Source organism: Chanodichthys erythropterus, chromosome 3, assembly GCF_024489055.1.
Source record: "Chanodichthys erythropterus isolate Z2021 chromosome 3, ASM2448905v1, whole genome shotgun sequence".
NCBI lineage: Eukaryota > Metazoa > Chordata > Actinopteri > Cypriniformes > Xenocyprididae > Chanodichthys > Chanodichthys erythropterus.
In genome coordinates, this window is record NC_090223.1 from 17,420,663 (window position 1) to 17,432,145 (window position 11,483).

General features: G+C 34.0%; 1 protein-coding gene across 1 annotated transcript; it reads right to left on the minus strand.

Annotated features, from left to right (window-relative positions):
* Positions 1 to 859: 859 nt before the first annotated feature.
* Positions 860 to 9,377, minus strand: nup85 (nucleoporin 85). The gene is made up of 19 exons (XM_067371003.1): positions 9,228 to 9,377; positions 8,903 to 8,996; positions 8,651 to 8,807; positions 8,508 to 8,578; positions 8,385 to 8,428; positions 6,898 to 6,967; positions 6,690 to 6,811; positions 6,471 to 6,605; positions 6,233 to 6,355; positions 6,020 to 6,151; positions 4,707 to 4,813; positions 4,544 to 4,627; positions 4,258 to 4,323; positions 2,735 to 2,886; positions 2,391 to 2,508; positions 2,202 to 2,302; positions 1,625 to 1,776; positions 1,249 to 1,338; positions 860 to 1,158 (listed from the first exon to the last, which is right to left on the minus strand). The coding sequence occupies exons 1-19, from the start codon at positions 9,258 to 9,260 to the stop codon at positions 1,060 to 1,062; spliced, it is 1,950 nt and encodes a 649-aa protein (XP_067227104.1). The 5' UTR covers positions 9,261 to 9,377; the 3' UTR covers positions 860 to 1,059.
* Between the last annotated feature and the right edge of the window lie 2,106 nt (positions 9,378 to 11,483).

Below are 11,483 nucleotides of genomic sequence, written 5' to 3' on the forward strand. Positions count from 1 at the left end.
TGGTTAATCGTTATGGTTATATACTTAAAGGGATAGTTCACCAAAAAATGAAAATTTGATGTTTATCTGCTTACCCCCAGAGCATCCAAGATGTAGGTGACTTTGTTTCTTCAGTAGAACACAAATTATGATTTTTAACTCCAACCGTTGCTGTCTGTCAGTCGTATAATGCAAGTCAGTGGGAACTTCGTCTATAAAAGTAAAAAAAGCCATGCACAGACAAATCCAAATTAAACCCTGCGGCTCGTGACAACACATTTATGTCCTAAGACACGAAACGATCGGTTTGTGTGAGAAACCAAACCGTATTTATATAATTTTACCTCTAAAAAACCACTATGTCCAACTGCCCTGCGCATCAGTTGAGGTCAAAAAGAGTTCTGATGACAGAAGTGATGTTTCGCACTTTGCTTTAATGAGTGCTAGACATCACTAGAAGTAAAAAATGATATACTGTTCGGTTTCCCGCACAAACCGATCGTTTCGTGTCTTAGGACATCAATGTGTTGTCAAGAGCCGCAGGGTTTAATTTGGATTTGTCTGTGCATATGTTTTTTTGACTCTTATAGATGGTATAGATTGACATGCCTTATACGACTGACAGACGGCAATGGTTGGAGTTAAAAATCATCATTTGTGTTCCAATTAAGAAACAGTCACCTACATCTTGGATGCCCTTGGGGTAAGCAGATAAACATAAAATTTTCATTTTTGGGTGAACTGTCCCTTTAAATCAACCACCATGCAGAATAAACCATGTACGTATTAAAATATCAGTCAATTTTCTTGCACCAAAAACAATTTACAGTCGATTCCTGCCGTTAAACAGGCTGTTTGAGTAGCTGAACCTCAAATTTTAATTCAAATGAGCACAACTATTTTGTTTACCCTCACAAGAGCTTTAAATAAAGACTAAACAAATACATGAAATATGAAAGACATTTTTTGCAAATACTGGAAAAAGTTTATAAAAGACATCATTTTTATCCAAGTTTTCTGGATTATGTACAGGACACAAAGAGAGCGCAAAAACAGTGTTAATTTGATGATCAGATGAATTTATGTTTCTATTGTTCCCTCTTTCACAATGGCCATGGCGAGGTTACGGGCCAGAGACAGTCGCAAGAGCTCCGTCTTTGTGGACTCAATATCTTCATCCTGAAACAGAAGAAAAAACAGCTTGGATTTACTGCTATACATTATAACGAGCAGCTCGAGTGTTTCTGGGATATTCTGGATGTGCAGTACCTGGTCTGTCTGGTTTGGTTCTTTAGTTCCTGAGTTCAGCTCCTCCAGACAGGACATGAGCTCATACGTCTGATCCACTGAGAAGATCACCTTTACATGGAAGAAAACAGTGATTCAAACTAAATGCCAAACGGTCAACTTTAAATGTATGTATTTAGAAAAATGCTTTTATCCAAAGTGATTTACAATGCATTCAAGGTATGTACTTTATCAGTTAATAGTACAGACAGACAGAACTAGTCAATGTTATTTCATGTTGGTAATGATCGTGAAAAAGCTCTAAATGTTTTGGCTTAAATGCTTGAAGTTCTGTAGACAAACATTCACTTTCTTTCCTAAGGTTAATGGTTACTGTAAAGCATGAGATGTGTGTGACCTCTTTTTGCTCCAGCAGCGGCAGCGCGTCGGTCAGCAGCGTCATCCACAGACTGCGCGGGGCGATCTTTGCCGTCATGAGGGATAGCAGGAGTTTGGCCGCCTCAGAGAAACGCTTCTCACCATAAAGCCTGTGAAACTCGCGGTACTTTCCTAAAAAAAAAAAACGCACACACACACGGTCATACATCTCATGGACTAAAGACCTTCTTGAAGGCAACCTTCTTTTGTGACATGTTTCAGAGTGAAACAGGATATTTGATAAGAAAAACATGGACTTTATTCAGTGGAATTGATTGGTGTGAAATGGCCGTTCCATATAGAATGAGTCAGAGCTGAATGTGCATTTGCTAAAAACAAAAACTAATAAATCGTTTCAGTTATTGCTCATTATTAATGCCTGAAATGAAAGTTGTTACATGAAAGACAAGCTATGTGCAAATATAATGAATCGTTCAGTTAGTGCAGGAAACCTGAATGAAAGCGGTGATAAACAGCAGACTGAAATATGACACGGACTGAATTATAGCAGCTCTTCAGATAAATCACATAAATGGCATTGATCTCTCATGCTGTACCTAAAAACGTCAGTCTGTCACTGAGCAGCATGGCAGGACCCAGATTATCCAACAAATCCAGATCCGTGAAAGAGCCTTTATTACTGTAATCCTGAAGAAACCTGCGCAAAACACATGGGTTAGGAAAAAAATGAGCAATATAATGACCTGTGCCTACTGGCAGATGGATAGATAGATAGTGTGTGTAACCTCTCAGAGATGAGTGTGGCGAAGGCAGCGTCTTTGGCTCTGATGCTCCAGGACAGAGCAGATCCCAGTCTGTTGTTCCTCAGAGCTCGTTTAGCCATGATCTTACAGATGCTGCGCACTGAAACACACACACACATACACTTTTACTTCATGTAGTTTATGATTTCATTAGTCTTTGATTATCAGCATAAGATCCAGTCTTTACTGAAGAATATTCTGAAAAATGAATAGCCCAATTTGGCAGAAGAGGACTGCCATGTAAAGTGATCACAGTTTTTTTTGTGACTGTAAATCTGAAAACAGTCATAATTCAGACTCTGTTTGAGGGTGTTGGCGTCGCTCACCCTGTTCACTCATCTGTCTGTCCTCACAGATACGCAGGACTTTAATGGCTTTGCGTTCGGTGTCGAGTGGGACTCTCTCGATCTGCAGCTCCAGATACACACGACCGAACTCAGGACAGTGATCGAAATAATCCACCGCCAGCTGCCACAGACTAACACACACACACACACACACATATATTATATATATATACACACACACACACACACACTGCGTTCCAAATTATTATGCAATTGACATATCAGTAAGATTTCAGTAGAATAAACATTCAGATTTTAGTTTTTCTAAGAAAATGTTTGTTTGTTTATTTATCCACGTCTTTTTAGATAAATGATATCAATCTCAGACAAAATAATTTGCCAGATCTATGGAAACCCTACCCTAATGTTCCACATTATTAAGCAAGTCATAGTTCTCATGCAATATGGGGAGGAAGAAAGATCTTTCTGAAGATGAAAAGCATGAAATGGCGCAATGTTGTGCAAAAGGCATGAAAACAACTAATATTGTGTGAAACTCAATGGTTATTATAAAATTATAAGATTTGTGAGTGATTTAGAGCACAGCAGAACTCGGTCAGATAAAGGCTTATTTGGAACGCAGTGTATATAAAATTATAAATAAAAAAAATGAATCATGATTAACAACATTTGAGTTTAATATTTTTATATTGTAATAATTTCAGTTACTCTGCAAATTAATGTAGAAACTTAAAGACTATTATATTAATTATTATATTATATTACATTAATAATTATATTATTATTAAGTATATTTTAAATACTTGCTTAACATCTTTTTATGAATGAAGGCCAGTATCACTGATACCAATACTGCTACTGATGTCTCTATGAAATTGATTTTAAAACATTAATTATAGACATTCAACTTTACAGTATAACTGAAAGTTATCAATTTCAACATTAGGCTTTAGAAAAATAATTTAAGTGAACTTATATATTACAGTCTTCACTGCATAAATTATAAATTAAATATAGACTAATCCTTAATAAAGCTACAGTTTTCTTTATCTTTGTTCACTGATTAACATTAATGTCAGACATCACAGCAACTGGTTTATTAGGCTACTGTCACTTTAAGAGCTGCTGCTGCCGAACATGACGCGCATCTCATTTCCTCACAACTAAGTTCTTTAAAAACCTAATTTAACTCATTTAAGACCGTTATTATGAAGATACTTGACAAAATTATGCATTTTAGCATAATTTTGTGTTATTGTTTGTTCAAGCGCGACAGACAACTCTACTGGCGCACGTGACAACACGTTCTCGTTTCGTCTTGTGGCGCTTGAATGGTTTAAAAGCATTTACGTAAATAAAAGAGCATGATGGAATGTAATTGAAACAAGCTTTTTCTGTCAAGCTGCTTTGAAATAATATGTATTGTAAATTTTGAATAAAATTGAATTGAAGTTTAGGGTGAAGATTGACCTAGACATGTTCTCATGAGATTTAACCCTTTAGTCATCAGTCTGCAGAGATAAATAATGTGTTTTAATCACCTGTGATGTGTGAAGAGACCTGAGGCGTACTCCAAAACCAGAAACTCTCGCAGATTAGAGCCAAAACTACAAACACACAAAACCAGAACAGTGTTACACACATCACATCTACTAAACCATTCTCAAAGAGACACATGAATCTGTAATATGATTACCATAACAGAGGTAATTTACATACAGAAGTAGTAAGGGTGGAAAATGATCATATAAACACTTAAATATGACTTTTTGACATTATAAGTGTACTAGAAATGTCTGAATGTAAGATCAGATGTGAGATACGCACTGGAGGTTGTGCGACTGCAGCAGTTTGCAGTGATCCAGCAGGTCCGTCAGATGAGCCACAAACCACCAGTTATTGAGTGCGATGCTGTGGAAACATCACGTGTGTTAGTTCAGAGGGTCTCGTCAGATGAATGTGTGTCTGTACTGAAAGAGCATCAACACACCTGCAGTCTTTGATCACCTGATGCAGGTCGAACTCAAACGCCGACAGCAGGATGATGTCCAGAGGCTCCGGAGACGCCCGTGGACCCAGAAACATGTTCATGCTCGACTGCCACACAAACACACGGTCAGTACGGGGTTACAGACTCACACGCTCACTCAAATCAAGTTCAGATATCACTGCAGGACTAATTCTCAGAGGTTCATATGATATCGGGCAGCTTCACTTGTGCTGTGTGTGTGTTGCATGCAGGGATATTATAGTTAACCGAAATTAAATAAAACAAAGTAACATAAGCCTGCTTTTAAAACTGTGATGACAATTTGAACTAATTGGCTAGTTAAAATTAATTTATGGATTAAAATAAATTAATTTTCTTTATGCAAAATATAATTTATTGATTTTTTTTTTTAAGGCTGAAGCATGACCTGGACATGATTTATTATAGATATTATATTATACATGGGTTATTATAGTTAACTAAAACCATTAAAAACTTTGTTACTTGAAATAGAAATAGGATATAAAAATAAAAATGACTACTAAAAATGCTAACAACGTACAACACATTTACCAAAACTTTAGCTAAAATAAAACAGAAAATATTAAATTATAAATAGCCATACTACTATAACAGTATAGGCCTGTCATGTTCATGAATTTTGCACTGACGATTAATTGTCATACAGATAATTGCGAGTAACGGTTTAATTCTGTTCGGTTTACAGTATAAAGCCTTATGTTTTTTTATGGTATAGTATGATACAATCTTGGCCCATTTACTTTAATGTTCTGATAATATAATATTTACTTTAATGTTGTGAAAATTAATATTATATTATATACTTTAATGCTGTGAAAATTAATATAACATAACATTAACATAACATAGGCCCATATGATTTACTTTAATGTGGTAAAAATTATTATAATATATAATGTAATATATTATTATACAGTTCCATGATATATTTTTATGTTGTGAAAATTATTATAATGTAATATACTGTACTATACTATAATATATCTGCAGTCTAATTAAACACACAAACCTTCATTTCATATGAAGGAAGACCTTTGATATTTGTGTGCTTTATAACAGTTTTTTATAAAACTCTTTCCACACCAGAAAAAAGGAAACAATATCACACATTTGATGGCATTTCTTTAAGCTCTTAAATTTCCCTTATTTGAACAGCAAAATGTAACTGAAATTTAAACTGCACAATAACTGTGCCTCTCTCAGATAATTGTGATTAGATCCGATTAATCAATAACTGTGACTGGTATCTAAATGAACACTGCTGCTCGTACCTGTGCGTAGTAGTGCAGATCGGGCGGTTTGATGGTGGGGTGTGTGAAGAGCAGCCGTGACACCAGGAAGTGATACCAGGTGCTCAGCAGCTCCTTCTGCTCCAGCAGAGCGTCTTCATCACCAACCAGAATCTGACAGAAAGACAGACACAGTCAGGATGATACAACCTCAGTGTATTTGATTATACGTCACCAGAGGTCAGGACTCCTCACCTTGCAGATGGTCTCCAGGTGACGGTTGCTAGCGAAGGTGTTGTCCTGGAGACTGCGGTCACACTCCTCATGCCAGTTTCTCCATTTCACATCAAACTCGGTCAATGTTTGAGTTCCTGTTGGCTGAAAACACACACATAAGATGATTATTTTATGATAATTAAGGGTAAATCTCACAAAAACAGGTTATAGTTCAATCCTTTCATCAGATGTATGTTGTGTCCTAAAGTCTACGTACGTTAAATATGGGCATGGTCTGTAACAGGACGTCCATGCGTCTGAACACAGAGCTGCTTTCTGCCCGCAGAGACGCCTGTTTGGACAGCACCTGCCGGGCTTCATCCATCCGGCCCTGCAGCACTAAACTGATCACCTGCACAGAGACACAGACACACGCGTGAGGACGCCAGCCGTGATGCATGAAGGATCTGGAGGTCATAGGTCACGCGCTTCATACCACGTCCCAGTAGGACTGATGTCGGGTGGGGCTGTCGCTCTGTAACACCTCTCTCGCTCTGGTGTCCACGTCTGACTTGTGCAGGCGCACCCAATCCAGCAGGTGGAGCAGCAGAGATCCGGCTACAGCGTGACAACAAAACCCAGTCATGAAGAGCACAGAAACTAGGATCAAATCTGAATGTGGACATGATCGCAGACGTCTGTACCTGGAGCTGCGTCGATGAACAGCACCTCACACAGGTTCCAGATCAGCTCGATAGCCAAGAGAATAGACACCTGATAGAGATCAGATCAACATATAACTTCTGAATATCCATCAGGGGCTGATTAGATCACAATATTATTTTTATTATTATGCTCATGTGACATTGATTATGTCAGCAGAGTGAGATATTTTTCTGATTAAAAATTACAAACACATTTTTACTTTAAGAAACAATTGCTGTTATTTAACTTTATAACTTTTCATCCATTTATTATTAAAATATTCAGAATGCATGCATATTACGCTTTTGTTGTTATAATCTACTGATTAATGTCTTTATAAAATTAAGTATATAAAATAATTAGAAAATGAGTGTTATTTTAGTAATATTAATATACTATAATAGTATTTATTAATTTTTGATTTTTTATAATGTAATGATTGTCTTCATAAAAAACTAAATTTGAAAATTAGTGTTATTTCAGTAATATTAATATATTATAGAAAATGATTTAAATATTAATAAAATATTTATTAATATTTTTGATTTTTTATAATGTAATGATTAATTTTGTCTTCATAAAAAAACAAAATTTTAAAATTAGTGTTATTTTAGTAATAATATACTATAATATTTTTGCAGTCTAATGATTAGTTTATCTTTATAAAATAAAACAATTAGAACATTTTAGTTATTTTAGTAATATTAATATACGATAACAGTATTTATTCATATTTTTGTAATGCAATGATTAATTTCTTTAAAATAAAAATAAAATAAATTAGTGATATTTTGGTAATATCAATATGCTATAATAGTATTTATTAATATTATTGTAATGTAATGATTAATTTATCTTTCAAATAAAATATAAATGTGTTATTTAGTTAATATGAATATACTATAATAGTATTTATTAATATTTCTGTAATCTAATGGTTAATTTATCTTAATAAAATAAAATAAATATAAATTACTGTTATTTTAGTAATATTAATATACTATAATAGTATTAATATTTTTGCATTCTAATGATTCATTTATCTTTAGAACACATACACAATAATCAGAAAATGTGTTATTTTAGTAATATGAATATACCATTATAGTATTTATTAATATTTTGAATATTTTTGTATTTTCAGTTTTCATTGTAAATTTTAAGTTGTAACCACTTGTTTTTTTTTTTTTTATATTTCCATTTATTTTTTATTTCAGTTTTAGAAATTTTAATATTATAGTCATTTTATTTCAGTTTGTTACCAATGCAACATTTCTAATTGTCACATCTAAAATTAATATTATTCGTCAATAATATTGACGAAAGTGTTTTTTAATAGTTTTAGTTGGAATGAAACTACCATCATCTGTCACTCACATATAATTTATCGGACAATTAAACAGTAAAATAACCTGCACTGGTCACGAGTTAGAGTTAAAAATACTCTATCAGTCAATTTAGATTTCATGTGAACTTCAGCATGTACCTGATCTCCATACTGAGACGCTAAAGACCCGTCTTGTGTTAAAACTGAGAAGAGAAAAAGAGCAAGATCAGCTGACCAAATGCATCATTCCTCATGTGTGAAGTGCGTCACCTGATTGTTTACCTGCGTTCTGCTGAAGTTCCTCCATACAGGCTCTAATCACAGACCTGTAGTTCTTACTGATACTCACAAACCTGCAGAAACAATGACAGATCAGAAAACAAATACACCAGGACTTAATCTATGTTTGATGTCTGAGGACTCACTGTGGCTTCTTGTTTTTGCTTGGCACATCCTCTTTGATTTTCTGCAGCCCCACGAAGATGAGATGAGACTCGTTGAAGAGTTTACGCAGGATGGGAGAGCAGATATCTTCATCTTTCCTCACGATGTGGACGAACGGAGAGCCCGCAGACTTCGGACCTGAGCAGGAATACATGTGATGAGATCTCTGACAGTTTTCATGTCCTTTCACACACTCAAACAGTCTCTGCAGCATTCATTTTGAATATTAATACCTTGTAGTTTGTAGTTCGTCTCATAAACTAACAGATCTCCAGGACCCCATTCAAAACCCAAGTGTCTCTGATGAAATCCAGCGCCAGGAATCAGCTGCAAGATATATGTATTAACAAACAGTACTATCCTTCAATAATATATAAGAATATGCAGGTTTATAGATTATACAAAATATATATATATAATGTTAGCCTACTTTGGAGTACCATGGTATATACCATACTAACTTCAGATACCATGGTAACACCACAAAACCTTCACATATGACACATTCTTCACATATACTTATGTACCGTATATTAATAATCATATGCAGGCACGTACCGTGGGACTGGGCTCCACATCCACCTCCTCCATCACGCAGCGATATTAAATCCTCCTGAATAACAGTGAAAAATATGACTTTTAACAGCTTTATGATCTGAACAACATTCAAGACTTCCAGCGCTCAGAATCAAACGCCATGAGCCTGAAGGACCCCTGAAGCCTGCGCGGTTAGTACGACGCACTGAACGCCTGAGCAAAATACTAATCGACAATAAAATATGACTTATTATGCACTGTTTATGTTAGTTTCCAGTTATATGGATATTATTAGGAAATTGTTTCAGAATTATCAGTAATGTTTAATAACAATACATACCAATCACAAATGTTTGTTATGTTTTCAATATGCAGAAAAAATGAGTAAAAATAAGACTTTCGTTTTTTAAATACTTTTTTGCACTGTATCGATCGCGTGTGGCGTTGTTCTCTGGACCTCTGGTGGTCCGTAGAAGTATTACAGTAGTAGCTATTTGAATTAAACATTTACTATCTGACAGAATTATATAATGCAAAAAAAGTCCATGTTTTAATTAAAGTTATTATAAAGTATTCTAACTGTATGCACCAGGGGTCTGAGAGTTATGCAATTTCAATTCTCTGTATGTATGTACTGTATATGTGGCAGAATTGACAATAAAGCAGACTTTGACTTTGACTTTTAAGGGCTGTGCTGTGATTTTTTTCAATCATTAAAGCTTGAACTGACTGTCCCAGATAGCGCACGTACGTCTGCAAGATGTCTGTTAAAGATCACTTCATCTGGAAAGCATCTGCTGTTTGCAAACATCTGATAGACATCTTTAAGATGTCAGTTTTACATATATTCTAAATCATAAACATCTTAAAGACATCTTCTAAATGTCTATTTGAGATCTGACAGGAAACGTCCTATAGACGTATTGCAGATGAGCAAACACTCTAAAAAATACATGTTCCAGACATAAACACACATCATATAGACGTCTCCGAGATGTACGTGTGCTATCAGGGTATTTAAACATTGTAATGTTTCCTTGAAACAAAAAATATATAGTTTTATGGTAATAAATTTATGATCATAAGATGTTTTATTCAGAATGTAGTGTAAATTATTTCACTTATTTGTTGTATTGTAGCTCTTTTCCCTCACAGTCGTTTTGAATTGTTAATAAATAATGGCTAATAAATTCATTATATGTCATTTCAATGGTATAAAATGATCATAAGATGTTTTATTCAGAATGTAATGTAAATGATTTCACTTATTTGTTGTACTGTAGCTCTTTTCCCTCACAGTCGTTTTGAATTATTAATAAATAATGTCTAATAAATTCATTATACTGTCGTTTCAATGGTATAAAATGATCATAAGATGTTTTATTCAGGATAGTGTAAATTATTTCACTTATTTGTTGTATTGTAACGTTAGCTCTTTTCCCTCAGTCGTTTTAAGTTATTAATAAATAATGGCTAATAAATTCATTATACTGTCATTTCAATGGTATAAAATGATCATAAGATGTTTTATTCAGGATGTAGTGTAAATTATTTCACTTATTTGTTGTATTGTAGCTCTTTTCCCTCACAGTCGTTTTGAATTATTAATAAATAATGTCTAATAAATTCATTATACTATAATTTCAATGGTATAAAATGATCATAAGATGTTTTATTCAGAATGTAGTGTAAATTATTTCACTTATTTGTTGTATTGTTGCTCTTTTCCCTCAGTAATTTTTGAATTATTAATAAATAATGTCTAAAAAATTCATTATACTGTCATTTCAATGGTATAAAATGATCATAAGATGTTTTATTCAGGATGTAGTGTAAATTATTTCACTTATTTGTTGTATTGTAGCTCTTTTCCCTCACAGTCGTTTTGAATTATTAATAAATAATGGCTAATAAATTCATTATACTGTCGTTTCAATGGTATAAAATGATCATAAGATGTTTTATTCAGGATAGTGTAAATTATTTCACTTATTTGTTGTATTGTAGCTCTTTTCCCTCAGTCGTTTTAAGTTATTAATAAATAATGGCTAATAAATTCATTATACTGTCATTTCAATGGTATAAAATGATCATAAGATGTTTTATTCAGGATGTAGTGTAAATTATTTCACTTATTTGTTGTATTGTAGCTCTTTTCCCTCAGTCGTTTTCAGTTATTTATAAATAATGGCTGAGGGACATTCAGCTCGATCTGTGAATTACATAAAGAACAAAATGGCGTCTCTTCCCACTCCAGAATGAGGAGCAGTGGATCAT